Consider the following 24591-nt stretch of genomic DNA (forward strand, 5'->3'; position numbering starts at 1 on the left):
TTGGTCCGTTTCCTCCTTTGGTTAACTCCGACCAGCTCAGAAATATTTGTCATGCTTTTGATTCTGCAGCAGCGGAGGCTGAGCCAGGACGGGGGCTAGCCTTGCAGTTGTGACTCCCAGGCGTCTGATGATCTTCCTTCATAATAACAGGGTACATTTACTCCTCGCTCGCATTCTTGTGGAGATGACCATGCATAGGAACTGTTTAAGGTTGGACTAGGTTAGATTCCAGGCATTATTCTATTATTCCAATCTTTCAGTCTGGCTGCAGGCTGAGAGATCGAGTGGTTTGGAGTTGGACTGTTCAGAAACTGCCAATATCACCCTCTCCCGAGTCCCGATAACTACACACAGTACACAAAGGCCAGGATCACAACCATTCACATTGCTTCGTCTTAACTGGCTGGATATTTTCACAAAGCCACGAATAGTGGGTGGAATGCTGTTTCCAGAGTCAAATAGTGAATGGGAAAGTAGTAGGGGGAAACAGGATGAAGAATAGGCCTGCTTTATGGCCCAGTTTTAACCAAGAACAAAAAACAATTAGTCCTACACCCAGAATGGGTATGCAAGAAACCTCCCTTGCACACGAAAACACTGAAAAATATTCACTCTTAACTGCAGCTTGAGTCAAAACAAACTGGGCATTCAGACATTCTGATGCAGACACAGTAAACATCTGTGCCTTTGGCTTCCACTCAGGAAGAGGCCATGGTGAGGAATAGATGAGAGAAGCTTTCAAATAAATTCTGCTGAGGCAATGATGCCAAAAACACACAACAAAAAACTTTGCTTTTTTATATAACATCATTGTGAAAGGTACAAGTCCCCGACCAGGGGGCAAAGAACTACTCTTATCTTTGCATCCGAGAGACAAGTCTGACTTGCGGCCTTATCCTTAAATCATGTCTTTCAATGTCTGGACCTGCAGCTTTATCCAGAATTCAGGTCAGACATTGTTATAGCTAGCTACCCTGTCTAGATGGGACTGGGGCATGGGTTATGCCATATGTCAAATATGTTTCAATGTAGGCTAATGTCTGTGGGAATAGCAAGATGTCTACAGAGCTAGAATAGAGCCTTGAGTAGAATACTATGCCATTGCTCCTGATAATCAGTAGTAATAATTAAATAATTAAAGAACTGACTATCTGCTATTCTAGTCTGAGCACTGATGATGACTGTAACACGTTCCCTATATCCTATAAAGTAACTATTTTTGAAGAAGAGGGCGGTTTAGTGTCGATCAGCTTATCAGAGATGCTACATTCAAATTAAAAACAACGTGCATAATATACTCTAACTAAGCAATAGCTAATAGAGCTCTGGTTCCTTTCATAAAACAACCAACGCGTGTTTACTTGCATTGTTTCTTTTCTTTTTTTAAAAATTAACGTTATAGTAACTTAAAATGTTTCATAATTGCAATAATTATTAGACCCTGGCCTTGCTCCAGACTTGGTATGTCAACCGATTGTCTTGGGACACCACGATTTTTTGAGTGTGTAGTTATACTAGTTTCTTAACCATCCATTTCAATTTAGACAATGTGAGTCTACATTGAAAAGGCAACAGGGTGAATTGGTCAGATGACTGTGTATTAGTACTAACTGTGTACCAAGGTTAACGTGAACTAAGATGACTGTTCACTAACGTTAATATAATAATATTACCTAGAAGAATAGATGACTGTTTGTTGTTTAGATGACTTTTCAGCAACGTTAGCAGCTAGATCAGATGACTGTTGCGTTCACATTACTAGATGAGCACTTAATAAGGACTTCCACGTCCCTGTCCATTGTGTCAGCAGCAGATAACCGGCTGGAACGGAACACCGGCCAGCTCAGCTAGTAGCCACAGAAAGCTAACCCGTTCAAACTCGTCCAAATAAAGCGGCACCGGCGTCGATTTCCCGGCTGCACACATTTCAAAGTAGTCAGACCCTGTTGCCGGGTGGCAACGGTCGCACAAATAATTGAAATGTCTTACCCATTTGGGCTCGTAAGCCTTTGAGAGACGATGAACCCTCCGCCATTTCTGTCTGTGAAGTTTGCCTTCTCTCTCTCTATTTTTTTTTTTTTTTTTTCTAAAGCAGAGGCGCGCAACACTTGGCACCCGGGTAGGACGACAGAGCAGTCTACATCCCATAGCCTGGATGGGTGGATGCACTGTGATTGGCTACTTGGTTGTCAGACAACCACTTTTGATTGATTGATTGAATGAATACTTTATTAACAGTTTCCAATTTGCACAGTTTGCAATTTGCACAGAGGTGCAGTGGTGTAAAGTAACTAAGTACAATTACTTGAGCACTGTACTTAAGTACAATTTTGAGTTATTTGCAGCCTACTTTACTTGAGTATTTCCAATTTCCAATATTTTTACTTCTCCACTTAGGCCTACATCATGATCAGATCCAAATATTGTACTTTTACTCCACTACTAGGCCTACATTTATTTGAACTTGAGTTACTAGTTAGGCGGTTTAGGCCTACTTTGTAGATTTGGATTATTATTAGGCCTACAAAACATACATTCCACTTCAACCTCGATGCCACGCATAGTGAGCTTGTAGATCAGCTATTTTCAATGTTATACATTTGAAAACTTGAAATGGGACATTGTGCATAATGAGTAGCCTATACTTTTACTTTTGGTAGGCCTACTAACTTTGGTACTAACTTTTACTTGTAACTATTTCTATTGCAGTGATACTGCGTTTGGCCCATTTTGTGAAATAAACAAACACCTCCATTCACTCATCCCATTTCCCAATCTGCATGATATGTATTCAAAATAAATATTTTTTCCCAAATCATAGTTTTTTATTGAATGGCCCTGCTGCTGCTGCTGCCACGAGTCCTAAACTAGGCCACCATTTGGGAATCTCAAATAATCAATAAATACCAAAAAGCCAAATGTTCCAGGCGTGGTTTTAACACGTTTAATTGAGCTATAATTATCGAGTCTTTAACAGCGTAAAGTCAGATATAATTTATTATACAGTAGCTGTATTCTTTAGACAATTAACTCTAGACTAGCCAATGACAGCACATCCGTCCGCCCGGGCCATGGTATGTAATGTAAATCAAACCTACCTAGCGACCCGACCCGACACCCAACAGACACCCGACACAAAAGTAATGTGGACTAGCAAATTGATATGGTAGGCAATAGTGACACCTAGAGTCCATGTAGGATTCTTACAACTGCACCCTGCCCTACCCAATAGTCATAAATAAATAATACTGCATATTCATTTCATACAAGTTACAACTGCAACGAATAGTAAAACACACCAAGAACACAAGATCTTTTCAGTCAAGTTAAATGAGCAAACTGCATACCTTGAGCAGAAACCAGAGCAAAGTAGGCTAATACTCCCATTCCATGAACATTAGGCCTAATTTTAGAATTCAGAATATTTCCACAGAAAGGTGCAGAATTACATAGGCATTCACTGCAACCTGTGATATAAACAGCATTTGTAGGCCTCAGGGGTTTGATTCCTCTACCTTTCCTGTTGTAGGCCTATAATCTATCTTAATGCAATGTGGACTGTGCACTGTAGAGGAAGACTATAAGGAAATAATTAGAGAGCAGAGCTCACCTTATTGAAGTTGCTGAAGTGTCCGAGGAACTGGATAGAAAACTGAATTAGTCGGTGAACACTTCCCAATAAGGACACAACATACTTTCCCAATTCCCAGGGCTCTGGCTGTGTTCTCTTTCTAACCGTGAACACTGCATCCTCTGTGCGAGCCTGTCTCACATGCCTTAGCCAGAGGGACTCTCATCTATTTTACATGGTAAACAGGAAGAAACACCACACGTAGGGTACAGTTGCACTTCCCTGAATAATACAGCGCAGTATGTTATTTAACACTCACATTACAAATAATGCCAGGCTTGGTGAGGAAATTGTATACGTGAACATTGTGAAGATATACTGTACAATAACACACAATAGTGTACTGGTCAATGTTTAATTATCTGACCATTTCCATTATTCAAAATTATATTCTTTTAACATTTTTGCAGTTGAAAAATAGATAGAAAAATGCGCTATTCAGATTACCAATGAAAACAGACTATTTACAAGAACACATTAACAAACTATATCTATTAGCCTAAAGACATGATGAAATGTCAAAGGTTGAAGTTAAAGATATTGTGTTCATTTGCACACTGAACGCTTCCAACCTGTTAATTCAGTTCATTTCTGTGGCATTATCATAAGTATTAGATGAATTGGGCAATCCGGCAACCCATAATGCACAGTGTCATTGTCCAAAAGCCGATCACAGAGGTTAAAGGTTTAAAGTCCTGGCAAAACACATCCCAGTGGTGTTCAACATTTCACTTGTTCACCACAGCTCGATGTATCCTCGCAACAACCTCGGGGCTGGGCAACAGTGCTGCAGCTTGCGCCAGTTGGGGCAGAAGCATATAAGTGGAGGTCCGCAGATACTGGAAGAGGTCCTGGAAACAGTGGAGATGAACGAGGATCTGGGGGGGGACGCCCAAGGAACGTCCCAGTCTCCTCAGCGTGCTGCCCTGACTGGTGGAGCCGAGCAGTAGAGTAAGATCCTGGACGGTGTCATAGTCCAACATATCGATTCCCTGACCTGGGTCCACACAACAAAACGGAAGAGTCAGGTGGATGAGTTATCACTTGAATTCTTACCAAGACTATATAAAGCACTTTGTGTGTATACTACTGCATACTGTATGTGCCAAGAACCCACAGGGCATGTAGGCTACATGGGGTGTATTTGCAGGACATGTACGTATGCATACACATGGGGTGTATTTCTTATTAAGCACTTTCAACCTGGTATCCCTGTTTTGGGTATGTCATTATACTGTAGACAAAATTAGCATAAATAATAATAATAATAAATAAGATCTACATGCTCACAACCCGTCACGACGTGAAGCGCTGTGAGCTTGTAGATTGGCTATTTTTGCATGACACCATTGTACGACATAGGTTTTATGTGATTATGGAACTTAACTAACGATGGCTTGAAAAAATAAACATACCTTGAGCCACCTCCCATATTTTGTGTAGTTTCTGTTCCATCTGATGTTGACATTGGAAAGTTAGGAAGGAAAACCAAGTTATTCTACTTGCATACTGTACCTTGGAACAATATGGTACAATATTGTACCACTGTACGATGTTTGAACTGTTAACTTTAATGCTTTGTTACTATTCGTCTCATGAATGTGAAAATAAGTACCTCCCCCATAGAGTAGGGGCCTCCTTCTCGTCCTTCCCTGAGGTTGTCCTCTGTATTCTGACCAGAGGGCTTGATGTTGGTGGTGACGTTAATGACGATAGAGGCAGGTTGAACCTCATTCTCGTGGCTCATTGAGCTAAGGCCTCTGGGTAGAGAGAGTATATAGTATTACATTGTCATGTGTCTTGTATATCGTCACTGTCAGGCAGAAACCTCATATCTCCAAGTTTCAAATGTGTAAAGCCCTGCTTCATCAGACAAGGCCGTCGCACAAAAGTAGTGAAAAAAGCTGATCTACAAGCACAGAACGCCTCGCAGTGCGAGGCATTGTGCTTGTAGATCGGCTGTTTTCACTATTTAGTTAATTTTTTTTAAATGATAAAAACGAACGGTTTTGGACATACAAGGTTTCCAGTTTCACCTGACAACGACGATATGAAGATGATATTAGGAAAATATGTACGTGAAACAAACTCATCAAATGTTGAGCTGTTCCACAAAAATAACTACTTTTCCAGGCACCTGGGGGCATCTTCAGCTGGAGTGATGGTCAGTGAAGGGGCCTCTGGCCATTTCACAGCGGTCTCGGAGTGACTGGAGAGGGTTGAGTGCTGCAGACATTCTGGCTCTGCCCTGGAGAACAGCCCTTCAGGTTCAGGCCAATACTCTGGCACCTGTTCTGAGAGCACAGTTAAAACCACTTAAACCCTATGGGTGACCAGAGTCCCTGATTGGTCTATACAGACCGTGGTCTACACCAGACCGCCCTCTTTTTCCCCCTCTTCACCAAATGTCTTTGCCGAAAATAGCCGATCTACAAGTTCATTCAAGTACTGCGTTGCATTGCGTTATGTGCTTGTAGATCTGCAGTTTTTGCTAAATGTTCGCCAAATGTTCACCAAATGTTCGCCCCCAGAATATAGAAGGGATTCTAGGGTTCAGGTGGTTGAGTTGGACCATAATTTAAACAAGCCATTGTCTTTTTGTGTCATCCATTTGATGTTTTAACCTGTTGTACTGCCTGTACTAAAATCTTATTCAACAAATCAATCAAACACATTCAATTAAGCAAAGGTGAGAGACAAACAATTTAAGGAAGCGAGAAGAGTTCAAAGTTGAACTTACTGAATCTCTCAAAGGCGAGTAGGAAAGCCCAGAGCAACAGAATTAGCAGGAAGGTGGAGCATGCTGTGGCAGATCCAACAAGAACCATTGAAACAGAAATCGCCTTTGTCCCTTGATCAAACACAAACAAAAAAATAATAATAATGAATACCACTGCGCACAAAAGGTACACAGTGTACAATCATTTTGACATTGAAAATCTTTGTGGTTACTCACTCTCCTCTGTAAGGTCTTTCATATCTCTCCTGGACATGGTTACTGCAATCTCTGGGATAGAACACAAATAATACATTTCAAACAGGGGTCATCATCCCCATGCTGGCTATTACCTTCTCAATCAATAAAAAACCCTTACTAGTAAGACACCTCAAGGCGACAACCAACAAGTGACCTCGATGGTCGTCTGGCCAGTGATTAATATCGGACCAGTTACCCATATACGGTATGGAGACTCCTGGTACCCATATATGGAGATCCTTGTACTGAATATGGAGATATTAGTCAGGTCCACTATGTATTTTTGTTGGATTTTCTTGGAGATTTGTAAAACTATACATTTCTGGAATCTTCAGAGCATGGGGAATCCAAAAATCTTTGTTTGCATTTGCACAGACACCTGCAAAGCCGCCATTTTGGACGTTCAAAATGGCCGACATAAAATACATAATCTGTGCTATCTTGGCTTCTAGACAACCTTGAAACATAATTAAACATGCCAATCCTATGTTTTCTGGGTCAAGGAATCGACTGAGTAAATGATGGATGTAAAATGTTCCGGACCCCCACCCCGTTTCTGGGGGTTATCTATTTTGGGACCTCCCAGAACAGTACGCCAGCCAGTTAATCTCTGATTTTCATAATATTAGAGTTTTGTAGGTTTTAAAGTTGATTCATTAGACTTTTAAAGCAGCCAGAATAACCATTCTGACTTTTGGTTGGGGTCTTTCCTCACCTGGGACCCCCTAGGCCTAGACAGACCCCTGAGCCTATCTCAGTACTCGCTCTGCTCCTGCTCCAGAACAATGTTAAATTAGATCATAATTGAAGCATAGTGCGACGATTCGTAAGGATCAAAGCTAGTTCAGGGGGCGGTCCCAAGGGAGCGCGCGCGCGGAGGGGGGTGGGTCACTAGGTCCTGCCCCCCCCCCTTACCCATAGTTCATAGGGAAGTCAGATGGTGGGACTCAGTCTTGTTGCATAGCACTGCTGCTGCTACCACGCTGCAGTACACACACAAGCGCCACACTTGTTGCTTGCAGGTAGCTGTGCTGTTGCCCACCGCTTGGAGAGGGTGCCTAACTTGGCTGAGTATTTCTGGCTGTTTCTGCTATTTTTACTATCGCTCAATTCATGTTCTTTAATAGCTGCCAAACTAAGAAGCTGTGTTCTTGGCCAGGTTGTATGGGAAGTTTGAGATTGTTATTCTGGTAATCGCTGAATTCTAAACTGCTGTTTCAAGGTTCAGATGTCTTGCTATCATTGCTGGTGCCTAGCTGATTTCTGTACTTTCAGTTGTTTGTTGCTAAAGCTATTTCAAAGGTGCTACAGGCTTGCTAAAGTTGCTAAAAGTAAACTCAGTATCAGAGAAGTTGGCTGTGGCTACGGGCTAAATGCTAACTTATTTCGTGCCCTGGTGGGCCTTTACTGGGCTACCATGAGTTAAAGTAATCTCAGTTGTTGGGTTGTCGATAACAATGTCAGTACTTTGCAACGGCGCGGGCCGTATCGGCTAGCGCGGAACAACAGGTTCATGTACAGTCAGCTTGGAGCTAGCTGGTGGCTATTGCTAGCCGGCTATTTCGGTAAGGATGCTGTTAGCTGGTAAATCAATGTGCTAGCCATGTCAATGCATAGAGCGGCGGCCCGCGTGGAATCATGGCCCCGTAGCAAGTAATGAATCACGCTAGGAGGATTCAGTTTGTAGGTTGCAGGTGTCTGTAAACGGCAGCGTTCACCTAGCTCTGAGCTAGCCGAGTCACGTCAAGCGGTGATTTACGGCATGACGTTCGGCAGCGAATACTAAGCACTGCGTGTGGGAAATGTAGTTCTCTATCATGCCAAGCCTCGGCGTCGTGCTAATAGCAAGAATCGTATGAATTACTAGTCACGTCAGGCCAGGAGGAAGCTTTCGATTCAAGCTTCGCTCGCAGCGTGCTTAATCTAGTTAGTATGGGGCCTATATTGCTTCTGCCTCGCCTCGGGTTATGTGTATGTTTACCTCTTTTACACTGTCTGGCCGTCTTAACAGCTGATGCTTATGAGGTGCTAGTTGCTATACCATAGCAGCTAAATGGTTTCTGTCGCTTCTTGGACCACAGTAGGGCTGCTGCCAGTTACCGTGGCGTAGAAGCCCTCGCGGGATGAATTATTAAATACAGTAATCGCCTCTCTTTGAGAAGCCTATAAAGGATGTTTGTCTGCGTGGGCTCCTGAGAGGAGGAAACCCGCAAGCTCATAGGTGCCACAGTTTACGTGCAAACAATGTTTTGTTCCGCTAACGCAAGTCGTGCCTGTCTGTCCTGACGTCACCAGTTGAACTCGCTAGTGCACTGCATGCAGGGAATCGTAGTCTTCTCTAAATGCTCGGTAGCTCCAGCTAAATATTCTCTTCTGCTACGGTAGGAGCCATCGTTCATTCCAGCCAGGCAGCCACGAGCTGTCTGTTGATGGTCGGCTAGCTTGCAACTCAGAACTCATGTAGCTAAAGAGGTTTGCTAACGTTCCGTAATGACTCTTCAAGCTGCCTATTCCATGGGGGTTGCGTGTGTCCGTGGTCAGCAGCTACCTAGCATACAGGCTAGCAGAGGGTAACGTCACGAAGCGAAGGGTGGCGCTCGGTCGGCGCATTCTGAGCACATGGGTAATGTGGCTCTCTAGCATTTTAACCTCCATGTCACCTGGTCCGTTACGATTCGTTTTCGTTATTATATTATTTTATGTGCACGCGCAGTTCAATAGGGCAGGGATGCGCATGTATTATTAATGTCTATGCTTCGCTTGTGCCCACTGTTCAAGCTTAGCACACAGGCTTCGTTTGCTGTTCATGAGGATTTGCCTGGTCTCTGTTAATGCTAGCTTTGCCCAAGCTGCGGCTGCCTGCTGGCATAGCAGCTGATGATGGTTGCCGATGCTACTCTGGTGAAAACGCTAACATCTGTTTATGTTTGCAGCTCGGGCCAGAAACTGCCGCGTGTCTGTTGGCATCAGGGCGGCGTCGAGTGTGGCAGCGTTGAAGTTGAAGTCATTGGATACTATCCTCTATCGATCTGCCGTATTTGTTTCAATCTAAGGTTATAGTTCTGGGTCACTGCGTATCGCACTGTATGTCCTTGTGGTGTTTCCGTAGCTGCGGCACTCGAGCTAATAATTACAGCTAAGGCTACTGCTAGTGAAAAATGACGAGTTGTTTATCTTTACAATCACATTAAAGCGGCCACAGGACTGTTGCATCATGTTCACCATTGCAGCTCCAGGATAAAGGCTGCTAACGCCATGCTTTCTTTTCAGCTCAGGCTAAAGTGCTACACGTCTGTTGCTGCAGCTCACGCCAAAGCTAATACTTGTTTCGGGCCACGGCTGCTACATGTTGCTGCTGACATCATGTCTGTCCTTTCGGCTTCTTGTTGGAGCCGCTGCATAGCGGCTGCTACAGCATGCCATCGTTGCAGCGTCGCGCTGCAGCGGCTGAGTGTTTTCTGCTAACATGTTTATTCTTATAGTTTCGTCCACTACTGTATAGTTCCATGAGACCAGTCAGGAGTCGGTTGGCACTGGAGAGGGCGTCGCTACTACAGCTTCCGCTGCTTCTGCCGCTGCCATGGGCTGCCAGCCTGCCCACCCGCCCTCCTGCCTGCCCGCCCGCCCGCCTGCACTGCCTGCCCTCCTGCCCGCCCGCCCTCCCGTCCGGCTGCCCGCCCACCCGCTACAGCATCAGTTGATGCTATTACCGCTGCTACCATGAGCATGAACCAGCGCTGCGTCGTGCTGGAAGCCTGGGGTGCCGGCCCATCTTCCGGGGGCGCTGTCAGGCTGTGACCGTCGTCGCCACCACCAGGTCGCAAGGGAACATGGGAAGCTGCAGTTTCAGCACCAGCGGTGGGAATTCCATTCCTCTCGCCAGCTGCAGCTTTCCCAGATGCACTGAGGAGCCACACTCTAGCAGGTAAATAGCAACGCATTTGCTTGTTCGATTCTGTGAGCGTTCAGCCGCTCTCTAAGCTGCTAATAATAGGCAACCATAGTTACATAGCAGCGACTTACTTGTACTGAATGTTGGGCTTTAGCCGCTCTCTAGGCTTGCATAGCTTGCCTTTAAAGGTCAAGACGGGTATCTCGTGGAGATTCTTATATGTGCAGCAGCAGACTCTGCAGCAGAGCGCTCTGTGGGCTGCGAAAAATTTCTCGGTGATCCTAAAAGTCAGCGACCCTAGGCGTGGTCTCATTGCTATGGTCAGCTAAAGCTAAGATTGTATTTCTGCAGCAAGCACATGCGGTCACCAAGGCCAGGCTTAAGATGTGACTAGCACATGGCCTCTGAAGATTGCAGCTCGCAGTTAAACCAGGGAAGGTACACCAGTGTCAGTCGCAGAACTAACTCTCCCTTCTGTCCTTTCATGTCCATGCTGAACACCGGGCTGTCTGCCCGACGTCCTCGTCACACGACCCCCGGAGAGAGCTGCTAGATTGGCGGCCCGCCCCTCTTCACTCTGCATTCTCTCCGGATCGGTGCAGCCACACCACCAGCACTTCTGGTGCCCTCAGCTAACTCAAGATCCTGCACGCCCAGCTATCAAGCACACATAACACAGGACTGACCGAAGCGTGATGGTTCCAAGCTGGAGTTGGACGCGCTTCAGTTAACGCTTCTGCTGCTGATGCTAATAGTGCTGCAGGCACTATTAGCAGGGTTGTTCCATAGGGTTTCACTTGCTGCTTCTGCTGCGTTACTCGGGGCACGCGCCCCTGATAGGTTGCATGTTTTCTTTGCTGCTTCTGTTGCGTTACTCGGGGCACGCGCCCCTGATAGGTTGCATGTTTTCTCTGCTGCTTCTGTTGCGTTACTCGGGGCTCGCGCCCCTGATAGGTTGCGGGCCACGAAAAATTTTACGCTTTAATATTTCAATATTGCAAAAGCTAGGTGGTTGCTGGGGTGTTAGTTAGGTAGGATGTGAAGCTGTATGGCGCTGTAGTTATATGAATTAAAGGTTTCATCGCTGCTTCTGGTTCTGCTGTCTATATATATATACGTCCATGTTGCTGCTCCCGCTTTTCTCTAGGGTGTTTTAGTATGGCTTCAGTCAGATTGCAGTATATCGTTATAGTCAGCAGTACCACCTTCCTCACCGTTGGTTCGGTCTGCCAGCTGCTAACATTCTTAATTATTAAATTGCTTTAGCAGTACTTATAGCGTTTTGGCAAGCTGCCAATATCATTGCTTAGTATTTTGCCTTAGTAATATTCGCTCTGCCAGATGCTAATATGCTTAATTATTATTTTTGCGTTAGCAGGAAAGGCAGTTCATAGTTTGCCCCGCAGTAATGATAAATTAATCGCTAGAGTCAAAGCAGAGCTGCCTTCCTCGCAGTTGGCTAGCACTGGCATGGGATTCTGAGATTTTGGCGTGCTTTGGGGGTTTGTAGTTTTGGGGGGTATCGGGCCAGGGCTCGCTGTAATAAGATTATGCCCTCGATGCTCATGGTAACATGAGGATCGTGGGTTCAGCGAGCCATGGCCCGAGGCAGAACCCCATGCCAAACCATGCTAACTTAGGCTATAGATTCTATGCTGTCTTATAGTAGAGCTAAGGTAGGCTGCCAATACTATGCGCTTATATATAGGCTTAGATTCTATGCTGTCTCTATAGTAGGGTGCTCAATATGCCACGCTGTGTGATGCTTGCTTTCTGCCTTCATTCTGGTCAATAAAGTATATCTTAACCCAAGTGATCGTCTCCTGAAATAGTGCGACGATTCGTAAGGATCAAAGCTAGTTCAGGGGGCGGTCCCAAGGGAGCGCGCGCGCGGAGGGGGGTGGGTCACTAGGTCCTGCCCCCCCCCCTTACCCATAGTTCATAGGGAAGTCAGATGGTGGGACTCAGTCTTGTTGCATAGCACTGCCCCGCCACCACCCCAGCGCCACCTTCAGGTTCTGCCTTAGATCCCCCTCGGGGGGTATCGGGCCAGGGCTCGCTGTAATAAGATTATGCCCTCGATGCTCATGGTAACATGAGGATCGTGGGTTCAGCGAGCCATGGCCCGAGGCAGAACCCCATGCCAAACCATGCTAACTTAGGCTATAGATTCTATGCTGTCTTATAGTAGAGCTAAGGTAGGCTGCCAATACTATGCGCTTATATATAGGCTTAGATTCTATGCTGTCTCTATAGTAGGGTGCTCAATATGCCACGCTGTGTGATGCTTGCTTTCTGCCTTCATTCTGGTCAATAAAGTATATCTTAACCCAAGTGATCGTCTCCTGAAATAAAAGTTGTTGTAGCTGGGCTCTGAAAACAAAAATGAGTAAGCAAAATACCAGGTGTCTTCCTCAGGGGGTCCGGGACCCTTGGGGGGTCCTCAGAGTTACTAAAGGGGGCCCACCAAATCTTGATGGGAAAGGATTTTCTTTTTAAAATTTGAAACTTTATGTTTTTATGTATCCTGGGTTTATGTATTGTACTTCAATGATTTATTAGTATTCTCAGTATTATTTATACAATTTTTGTGTTAGACAGTTATGGTTGACAGGTGTTACTGCAGGGATTAAGGTATTGCAACTTCTCACTTTGGGTGTGCAGACTAACGTGTCCATTTATTGCACTGCACTCACACTGACAACACACACACACACACACACACACACACACACACGCACACACACACACACACACACACACACACACACACACACACACACACACACACACACACACACACACATCTTTGTTAATCGTCACCCCAAAACCCTCACCCTATCCTCTTAAAGAGCTCATGGTCAATTATGCCCAAAGAGATTCACTACAATACTGTACATGACTCCACCATAGCATTTGCAGGGAGGAGTGCAACCTGCTTTGCAGCCAAATTTGATGGGCTCAAGTACTGCCTTTGGAGCAGGGAGGGCAAGACACCTGGCTGAAACATTCCCTCCAAATCCGCTAAATGCCATCTATTTTCTTCGATTGATCGAAGCTTGGGGCCTTAGTAGGCATCATAATACGATACCTTCATCAAGGGACATGATTTTGTGGAAGTGCACACACATGAAGAGGCTGATACCCTGATTCCTCATCAAGTCCTTGCCTCTGAGGCTTATGGTGCTTTGCAAAACATATGAGTTTGGTCACCCGACACCAATGTCCTCCACTGATGGAAATAGATATATTCAAGCAAGTTCAAGTTATTGGATGTCACAAATGTCAAGGGTTCCTTGGCCTACACAATTTTTCTGTTGCTGGCTGGGGAAGAGCATTTGTTGGAATCTCCAAAAAGACATGGGTCAATGCCTACTTGAAGCCTGATGATGACGACCAAGTCATTAACCACTTCAAGGATCCTTCCATTCCTCCTGAGCTTATTAGTGGTGAGCTTCCATCAACATTGCGGTCCAACAACCCTGCGATAACTCAGATGGGAACTATTTCTGTCAAAGAACTGAGGGTGAGATGCTACCTCCAACTCGTGCTGCACTGCTACCACATATCCTCCGTGACAACTACTTCACAATGCAGGATAAATCATACCTGACAAATTGCCCTGAGCTTCCACCAATCAAAGAAAATAGATGGAATTCAGAGAGTGGAGGGTATGTTCCAGTCAGGTGTCTTGCCCTCCCTGCTCCAAAGGCAGTACTTGAGCTCATCAAATATGGCTGCCAAGCAGGTTGCAAGGGACGGTGCAGCTGCTCAAGTAACCTGCCTTTCACTCCATGGTGGAGACTGTGTCAACACTATTAGGTCGGACATTGAAGATGAGAATGATGAAGACAATAGATCCTGCATGTCTGAAATGACTGCATTGTAGTGAATCTTTTTTTGAGCATAATTGACCATGGGCTCTTTAAGAGTATAGGGTGAGGGTTTTGGGGTGACAATAACAAAGAGGTGTGTATGTGTGTGTGTTGTATGTGTGTGTGTGTTGTGTTGTCAGTGTGAGTGCAGTGCAATAAATGGACACGTTGTTCTTCACAAGTGAGAAGTTGCAATACCTTCATTATGTCAAATTCTGGGTCTGGCCCTTGCCCTTCCCCTGTTCTACCACACTTTGCTCGCGCCCTCCCCTCCTGTGAACCTGATTGTCAATCTGAACTCCTCCCAGCTTCACAGCTGTGAGCTGTTGCCGGATGACTACCAAGTTGTCCATAAAAGGGATTTGGTTTTCCTGGCATCACAGGGATCTCCATATATGGGCATAAAGGGGATTTGGTTCCCCTGACATCACAGTGATGTCAGAGCGGGATTTGGCGGACCCCCTGTAGTAACTCTGAGGACCCAGCAGGGGTCCCGGACCCCCTGTGGAAGACCCCTGGTATTTGCTACTACTCATTTTTGTTTTCAGAGCCCAGCTACAACAACTTTTATGCTTCAATTATGATCTAATTTAACATTGTTCTGGAGCAGTAGCAGAGCGATTACTGAGATAGGCTCAGGGGTCTGTCTAGGGGGTCCCAGGTGAGGAAAGACCCCAACCAAAAGTCAGAAAGGTTATTCTGGCTGCTTTAAAAGTCTAATAAATGAACTCGGGATGTTTTAAAACCTATAAAACAACTCTAATATTATGAAAATCTGACATTAACTGGCTGGCGTACTGTTCTGGGAGGTCCCAAAATAGATAACCCCCAGAAAGGGGGTGGGGGTCCAGAACATTTAACATCCATCATTCATTCATTCGATTCCTTGACCCAGAAAACATAGGATTAGCATGTTTAATTAAGTTTCTAGGTTGTCTAGAAGCCAAGATAGCACAAATTATGTATTTTATGTCGGCCATTTTGGACGTCCAAAATGGCGGCTTTGCAGGTGTCTGTGCAAATGCAAACAAAGATTTTTGGATTCCCCATGCTCTGAAGATTCCAGAAATGTATAGTTTTACAAATCTCCAAAAAAATCCAACGAATAAACCTTTATTAACACAGTGAACCTGACTATATGCTGTGAGACCCCAAACATGCTTACTCAGTTATTCGTTGTGTGAAAATCCTATGACGTCTATCACATCTGACATCATACATACAATCCCTTTGTGCCAATACATGGAGAGCCCTGTCTAAACCAGCCACACAGATATGGGCTGTCTTACTCCATATATGGGCATTCCCATATGAAGTCCTGTTATAGCCTATATGGGCTTAATATTGATGACATCAGGGATCTCCATATGGGCATAAAAGGGATTCTGTCCCATGACATCACAACATTCAATCCCTTTTATGCCCATACATGGAGATCCCTGGCTGAACCAGCCACACCACTGTGATATCACCTGTGACCTATGGTTGCAATAAAAATATATTGTGGTTCTTCAGCAGGCTTTGGTTTGATCTTGGGATTCTTACCTTTTTTAGAAGTTTGAATTTTGAAAGCCAAGCACTCTTTTCGAACTCTGGCCATGCCGTGGCAAGGCACGCAAGCTATCTCTACCTCTCCGGTCATGCTCCTGAGCTCATAATACCTGCTCAAGAAAAGAAAAGGCTAATTCAGAGACATATTAGAGTTCCAACATGTATGCATATGCGTGTATGTAAACACAGGAGGTGTACATGCACAGATCAATGATTGGCACTGTGTGCGGCCTCTTCTCACCCTGGGAGGCAGTGTCCACACAGGGCATTGCTAACAGCTGAGCATGCTGCTCTCTGCTGGCGGTTCAGTAGACTGCACTGGGTACAGCGCCAGCAAGGATCCAAACCAGTCTCTGGGCTGAACTGTCCCTCAGGACATGCTATGCACAGCCCCTCTCCACCATCCCCGAAGCCACAGTCCTAGGACAGGGTGAATAATGGACAGCCATGGCCGTGGAGACGCAGAGATTGATGGACAGAAAAACAAGGAGATGAGAAGTATACAAAACAAAAAAAACAACAACAATGAAGCAATACTGCACTGATGACTAATGACTATTGCTATGTGTCCTGTGTTACCTGAGACAGCTGTTCTCCTGGCCCGCATACAGGACACTCCACACACGTGCCATTGGTGTGTAAGAACTCTGTTTGATCACAGCCGGGCTCAGACACTGCCAGCGCACACCAAGCCTGCAGACATAAACATGTACACTGTGTGTAAGGCAAATACTCATGTAATCACTGATGCACATGGAGTCAGGCAAACTGGCGTCATGTGAGGTAAAGACATCTCAAACCCAGGGTGATAATGGGACACCTACCACGAGGAGAACAATGAGGAGACACATCTCCATGGAAAAACTGTCCATGGTCCTGCATTATGGGAAAGCAAAATAAGTTCGACAGATGATAAACACTTGAATAAATCACTGGACGGAATGGATATTGTTACCCGGACCAAAGAAACCTCAGCAAAATATGTGATACAAAAAGTGATAACTATTCCTTATTTGCAGCATCTAGAATTAAAGTTGGGCACAACAAAAACTAAATCCAGTTTAGTCAGGCTCCTGCATGTTCTTACCTTACCTGCTGAGTCTCATAGTATCCATACAATTCATTGAGCAGTATAAGCCTGCTGTATATCTTACACAGAATGTGGACTATAGCTATTGACTAGCAGCTACCCTCTGGCAGTATGGTTTTCCTCCCTCTACAGGCCCCTCCCATCCAGAGGGGCTTAAGGGGTGGGAAACATCCATGGGAAACCCCCTTGTCCTTCACTGGTGGACGTTCCTCCCCTGTGACGCAGGAGAGAGAGGTTCCCCGCCAACACCATCAGCCGACACAAGGCCTACACTTGCTGCCAACCAGGAGACCCCGCGTCACACCCGGCCTTCTCACATTCCATCCCTGGGGAACCCTCGTACGTTGGCTCTCCCTTTTTTCCCTCTTTTTTGGAGTTGGGGGAGGGTGGGGGGGTTGTAACAGGTAAGTTATTAAAATGTATGAATGGACCCCTTGTGAAACCCTTTTCACAAAGAGACTTGTGTTAGTCAGTTTGTGTGTGTGTGTGTGTGTGTGTGTGTGTGTGTGTGTGTGTGTGTGTGTGTGTGTGTGTGTGTGTGTGTGCTTGTGTGTGTGTGTGTGTGTGTGTGTGTGTGTGTGTGTGTGTGTGTGTGTGTGTGTGTGTGTGTGTGTGTGTGTGTGTGTGCGCGTGCGTGCGTGCGTGCGTGCGTGCGTGTGTGTGTGTGTGCAACTGTGCGTGTGTGTACCATTACCAAAATAACTCCAGACAGTTGCTGGCAAGAAACATCACACAGAGGCTCGAATTGAGACGTGTTGTAAGGGGGTTAACTGTCCAGCTGAACTAGTAAAGGCCTCACAAGACAGCACTGTGGCACTGTACTGCGGTGTGACCACCGAGTGGTAGTAGAGAGCCACAGATCTCAATGTCCCTCCTCAAGTCAAAACCTTATTAGAACTCTATGGTCAAAACACCTTTTACTAATCTGATAGAACATTCTGGGTCCTCCTCAAAAAGAACAACACTTTATTTTACCATCCCCTATAATACCACCAGTTATTTACGTGAATTTAAGCGAATGTCATGTGTGAGGAGGACAGCCCTCACCCACCCTGCTTGTTGCTGCTGCTAAGGCTGATTGGCAGTGTGGAGTCTGAGGGATGGGTCAGGTAGATTAGGGTACACCTGGGCTTGGTGTGTCCAGGCTAGGCTATTAGCTAGCATGCATGTGCCTCACCTGACTCCCTCTCTCCTTTCCCCTCCCAGGTTGCCTTAGTTCATGATTTATCTCTTTGGTTTACACCTTCACATTCACATTTACTAAATTTCCCCCTTGGGATAATAAAGGTATCTATCTACATTGTACATACACCTCCACCCATACATTGCTGACACATGGATACTCACCTTACTCACAATAAATACTTTTTGTTATCAGTTCCAGTGTGCCTGAGTCTCCCCTGTGTTACAAATGTGAGCCAGTTGTAACAGATAATACAACAGTATTAGGAAAGTATTAAAGTACTAAGTTATTATCTAGTAAGTACATGGAGAGTTAGAAACTAGATGTCAAAGTTACAGTTTTTTGGAAAATATCCACATAAATGGATATTGTGAATACAACAGTAATTGATTACATGATTGGTTAATACATGTACAGTAAGGAGCACCACAGTGCAGTATGCAAGCTGTATGTAATATAATAACCTTGATATTATATATTCCAACAAATAAAAGTAGACTTAGTAGGAAATGTAGTGTACTAGTGATGAAAGTGCTTGGTATTTATAGGGAAATATGAATGGCATTATTTCAAAGTCCTAATAGATGTTTGTGCACACAGAATACAGAAAGTAAGAACTAAGTATCAGGAATCAATAAAGTACTTATCATATCTTATTATATCCAAGGTATAATCTGTAAGAATAGTTATACTATACCTTTATTTGGTCACTGTCTTTTAGTGGCCTTCAACCAACTGTTGTGTTGTGATTGTGTACCCCCATATACACACACCAAGGCCACAGTGGAAAGGTAAAAATGTATAATGATAATAATAATGCTGAAAATAAATACCTAGAATGTTATTATCAACAATCTACTCTCAACCGGCACATCTTGTCCGCCTATCTCTGTCTGTAGGTCATGCCTGACACTGTGGTTCCCCTGACACATCACTGTGACAGGTGACATCACCTATGTAAAAGTCCATATATGGTTATTCCCCAGAATTCCTTTTATGCCATATACGTATGAAGATCCCTGATGTCATCGATATACATCACTGGCCCATAGTCTATGGGTACCAGGGGTCTCCATATATGGGTAACTGGTCCGATATACATCACTGGCAAGATGGCCAATAATTGGCGCGACCTCGCCCTTTCGAGCCATGTATTAAGAACGTTTCTAATAACTACAAACTTATTTTTTTTTTTTCCGAGTAGGTATAGTACCTTCTGGCTTACAGGTTCCTAGTAGGTTTCCATGTAGGAATGATGTTTCATTTACTATCTTTTTCTTGGGTACTTTCCTAGTAATCTCAGACATACCATGGGTTCTTCTGATATTGCTTTCCTTGTAACTATATTTGATTACTATCAACTTTCCTCATAAATACCTGGTATAACTTGTAAACAATGGCAAAAGCTTTTATGTGACATGAAACAATCTACATTCTGTTTGTTGAGGTCATACAGGCATGAACAAGGTACGATGTACAAGACTAGAGTCACCAAAATGATTATGGAGTCATTGTATTTCACCAAAATGATTTTGTTCATCCTCCAATCTGCCTAATGTGATATCTTGTGTGAAAAGTTACCATTTGGACCTGAGGGTGGTGCTAAACAAAAGGTCATGGGGTCACTCAAATAGTTAGAGTTCATCTAGGCTACTAGTCACAACAAGTCGCAGCAACAGCGTGGACATAATGAAATACCTCTTTTCCCCTTTTTGTTATCTAGTGTACAAAGATAGCAGAAGTTGTAGTCGTGAGGACAGGGGAAGTGCAGGCAACCACGGATAAGATGATACAATGACACAGTCATTGTGTTTCATTTTCCTAATGTCAGATAATTAATTAAAAATAATTAATTTACATTTTTTGACAGTACTCCTATTTGTCCAGAAATCACTCAAATCCGGTACACAGTATAGTCATTAGACAAAACGGTTGGCTCCCAAAGTTTGCAGGAGTGTACCATTTTGAACAAAAGGCCTCAAATCATGAACATTGCGACCGAAGGTCACAGTTTAGTATGTGAAACGGCACATCCGGACTCCGTCTAGACGAGTACACCTTTTTACGGTCTATGGGTTTGCCGCTCTGACATCACGCTCTGGCTTCACTGTGATGTCACACTAACAGAATCCGTTTCATGCCCATATATGGAGTTCCCTGATGTCATAAATATTAAGCCCATATCTAACAGGACTTCATATGGGAATGCCCATATATGGAGGCCACATCGGCCACATACCACACTAACAGAATCCATATATGGCCAAGACAGAGGGCCAAGACAGCCCACATCTGTGTGGCTGGTTCTAGAGACAGGGATCTCCATGTATGGGCATAAAAGGGTATGATGTCAGATGTTATAGACATCATAGGACTTTCACATAACAAATAACTGAGGGGGCCAGGGGGGAGGCCCGTTAAATTGTTGCAAATCATGAATGCAGCATCCAATTGTGGTGAAACTGTTCACACACATTAGCACTAGGCTGAGGATGAACATTTTCAAATCAACCTCATGGTGGAGCTATAACAGGCCAAGTCACGTGACTTGGCCTGTTATAGCTCCACCATGAGGTTGATTTGAAAATAAGTGGGCAAAAATATGTGTTTCACATAAACCGACCTCCTGGTGGTACTATAAAGGAAGATTAGATGGCCTCTAGTACCACCTCCTGGTGGTACTATAAAGGAAGATTAGATGGCCTAGAGGCCATCTAATCTTCCTTTATAGTACCACCAGGAGGTCGGCTTATGTGAAACACATATTTTTGCCCACAACAAACATTCCTGACTTGGCGGAGACCTGTGCTTGGAAGAGCACTTTTTCTAGTTGCTAGAGTCTCCAGCTGCCATGGCCTCCCCTAATAACAAGAAATCTAGTGAAATAAAATGTCGTCAACCAATCATCAAGGACGATGATACATGAAAGAAGAAGTAGATCATTAGATATTCTATTTAATGTCTGGGGTACAATTATTGAAAAGTAGTAAAAAGAAATAAAGAATACTTCATTATAATAATGTATACAGTACCTATACTCACCCTGTGAAGCCTTGGATTTGATAGTTGTTTGTTTTTATTTAGTTTTTTGTCTCATAAACTCCAACAGCTCTATATGGAGTATAATCCAAGTGTCTTGTATCCAGTCCACATCCTCACCTCCAAAACACCACATATTCACATAAACCTTTCTATTTTTAACACTTCTGGCAGTAAACATTCTCATGCACTAATGACACATGCCTGGCAAGCCTCTCTGTGCATTTGAACTCACCTGTGTTGAAGTCCACAGGCACGCCCAGGCATGTGCCTCATTAGTGCCTATATGCTCTGTATGTCTATGATTAGTGCATGAGATGGTTTAAATGGTATAATTTCAGCGAAAATGCATGTGTTTTGGAAATACAGGACTGGACACAAGTAACTTGGACTATACTCTGAGAGCTGTGTTGGAGTTTATACATGGATTTGTTTATTCTTTTGCTGTTTGTTAATCTGGACCCAGAGTAGGACAAAAAGTTATTTTGGGGTGAAGTATTCCTTAGCTCTGGTCCATAGTGTTAGAAGGAGTTCTCCTCCTTCTAACGCTATGGACTAGAGCAAAGTATTCCTATAAGGATCTGCCCAAAACAAAATACTATAATGTGTGATAAACTGACAAACATAAATTGACCAACCATGGAATTCCATACAGCCCTGCTAATCAGAGGCACACATGACTTTTTCTCCGGCAAAACCCATACAAGTAAAGCAATATAGGGGTCCTTATTGCTTTACTCGTATGGTTTTTGCCAGAGAAAAAGTATAAGGTTGGAGGGGTCCTTGAGGGGGTTCCAGGTGGTCCCTAAATGATGGAGTTGGTAACCAAATGGACCCTTAAAGATCTGTAACTATTGAGAGTGTAAAATTAAACCAAATGGAACCTTAAGTTTAATTTTATGCTCTCAAGACATAAATTATTGTTAAACTTCCACATTACTTAATTTACAAGAAGTCTACGCCACAATTAGAGAATGTAGAAGAATTGTTATTTTGATAAATATTTGCTTGTTATCTCTCCACATGAATACAGAATGGAACAATAACAAAATATTGTACGTTTTGGCTCTGAGTCTGAGAGGTGGAATCTCACAAATGGCAGTCCGTGGCTCAAATGCCAAATAAATAATGGACCTTGATATGAAAAACGTTGACAACCACTGCACTAGACATGGGAGATGGTTTGCTGAGGTGGAGCGCCACACCTGCATGGCTACCATCAGCTCCCAGTACTTAATCGTGTCATCATTGTCATGTGACAATAAAGTTGATTCTCATTCTCATGATGAAGGTACACATCAAATGACAATCCAACCATTGGTTTTCAACATATCTTGTATACAGTAGGACCTGTGAAGTCCAGGCAAACCAATGGAGCCAAGCAACCAAACAATGCAGGACCAGCAGGTTTCACACTGGAAAGCTAATTACGTCTGTTTTGAGTAGCAATCAGTGAAGCCTCATTCTGAACCACCAAAGAAACAGCTGTTTACAGTACATTTATCTCATGCAGCCTGCCATACACACACACACACACACGCACACACACACACACACACACGCACGCACACACACACACGCACACACACTCATGCACACACTGTACACACTACACACTGTAAACACTAGATTCTGTTGTCTCTGGCTAAGCAGTGATTATGTCCAACTCAAATGATAAGGCTTGTGTTTGCTCATCTTCCAGTTATGTACTGTACATAAGCAGCATCATAGTCCTTAATTGTCCCATGCTCTCACAAAACTTGCCATCTTATCTCCTTGCTTTATTTGAAACCTCATCAGAATGATGTCTGCCACCAGAAACTTCCACCATTCAGGAAATACAAATGAAAAGAGGAAGAACATCTCTCATATTACTGTGAATTGTAGACAAAAGACTGAATTTGTAAAAATGTGGTTGGTATATATATTCTTTGTAAACAACACCACCTCGTTTCTTATTCCCATATGAGACAAAATAATGAATCACAAAGAAATAAGACAGGAGAGAGAGTGAATCAATATTTAGATTTTTACTGTGCTGAGAGAGGAATCAGACAGAGGTAAACAGTACAGAAATAATGGTTCAAAGGTTTGTGCTCTCTCTGACAAATGATGTTTTGGTCAGTCAATTGGATGACATTTAAACAGTTCATAGGATGTTTCCACGAATGACAAGACAAAGAGTTCAAATAGGTTCCTGGGGGAAGAGATGTCCTTGCTGGTGTCGGCATGACACCAGATATAAACCAAAACAATTCTCATTGTTTTAGGTACAGGCTCCATGGCAGTAGATAAGGCCTGTTCCACCAGACAGAGACCTGTCCTTGTGAATGTTGTACATGACATTATAGCATGGCACAGTCATGAGCTGGGCCTTAGGGTCAGATGGTCCGTTATTCATCAATATGAATGGATAAAAAGATGATATAAACCATAACCAAATACCTATCAGTGGTCTCTTTTTTATCTTCACCCAAGTGAGGACATATAACTATACTGGCAATGGCATCCTCAGACACTACAAAGTCAGGACAAATAGCCTATATAATATCTCGGTGAATGGACTCTAACAACATGGTTTGTTACATTTTCACCTTCCAGTGAAGAATCTAATTACTGAAGTAATGGTTTGAGCGTCATGGGTCTTATGTTAGTTATGTTTATTGCCTGTGATTAATGAGTAACTCATGTTACAAAAGAGGCAGGGCGGGGAGGTCTGCTTAGCAGTAGTCGACCCATCGCAGGGATTGCCGTTGGGATACTTTATTTCTCACATATCAACTTAACCTACAGATCGATACGGTCAGGGGAAGGGGCGTGACACTGGTAAGTCATACCTTTAGTCCACAGAAAATTAGGAAATGTCATTTTTAAATGGTTTACTTGTGTATACAAAATCAAATATTCCCTGTTTCCCTGTTTCCCTGTTTCAATGTTCCTCCTTATTAATCTAGCCTATTGACAGTTCTCCTTTTTTTTATCTGTTAGAGTTGGCATGGCATCAGTCAGGAACCCCTTTGCTATGTTCATCATCGGCCTGTATATACAGCTCGCTCTGTGTATTCTGGGCACAGGTATAGGTATCAGAGCATTATTTTAATTACATATTATTTAATATCATATTCTTGATTTTAGATATTATATTTATTTATACTAAATAATTAAATATTACTATACCAGTGTTTCTCAAAGTGGATTCCAGGGACTCTGTGGGTTCTTTTAGGGGAGTCTAAATGGACCCATACAAGTCTGTAACTCAGTGTACAAATGCAACCAAATGAACCCTAACGGGTCCATTTGGTTCCATTTGTACACTGTCAGAGTTAAGGTGAGACGTTGAAATTTAAAAGTTT

The 24591-nt window shown here is 43.7% G+C and overlaps 2 protein-coding genes across 4 annotated transcripts in view; both read right to left on the reverse strand.

Moving 5' to 3' along the window:
• Positions 1–2057, reverse strand: part of map7d3 (MAP7 domain containing 3) — a 45360-nt gene extending 43303 nt beyond the window's left edge. For all 3 annotated transcript variants that reach the window (XM_080745445.1, XM_080745444.1, XM_080745443.1), the window contains exon 1: positions 1990–2057. In XM_080745445.1, the coding sequence (XP_080601571.1) occupies positions 1990–2035 (46 nt within the window). In that variant the 5' untranslated portion in view covers positions 2036–2057. The remainder of the gene's footprint in view (positions 1–1989) is intronic.
• Positions 2058–4359: 2302 nt separating this feature from the next.
• Positions 4360–16798, reverse strand: LOC308302525 (uncharacterized protein; the record flags this gene model as incomplete). Its single annotated transcript, XM_080746781.1, has 9 exons — positions 4360–4628; positions 5047–5086; positions 5247–5391; positions 5769–5925; positions 6588–6638; positions 15921–16036; positions 16168–16346; positions 16506–16619; positions 16751–16798. 9 exons carry the CDS (start codon positions 16796–16798, stop codon positions 4360–4362), a joined length of 1119 nt encoding a protein of 372 aa, XP_080602907.1.
• Between the last annotated feature and the right edge of the window lie 7793 nt (positions 16799–24591).

Source organism: Nannobrachium achirus, assembly GCF_963921795.1.
Source record: "Nannobrachium achirus genome assembly, chromosome: 17".
In the NCBI taxonomy this organism is placed as follows: domain Eukaryota; kingdom Metazoa; phylum Chordata; class Actinopteri; order Myctophiformes; family Myctophidae; genus Nannobrachium; species Nannobrachium achirus.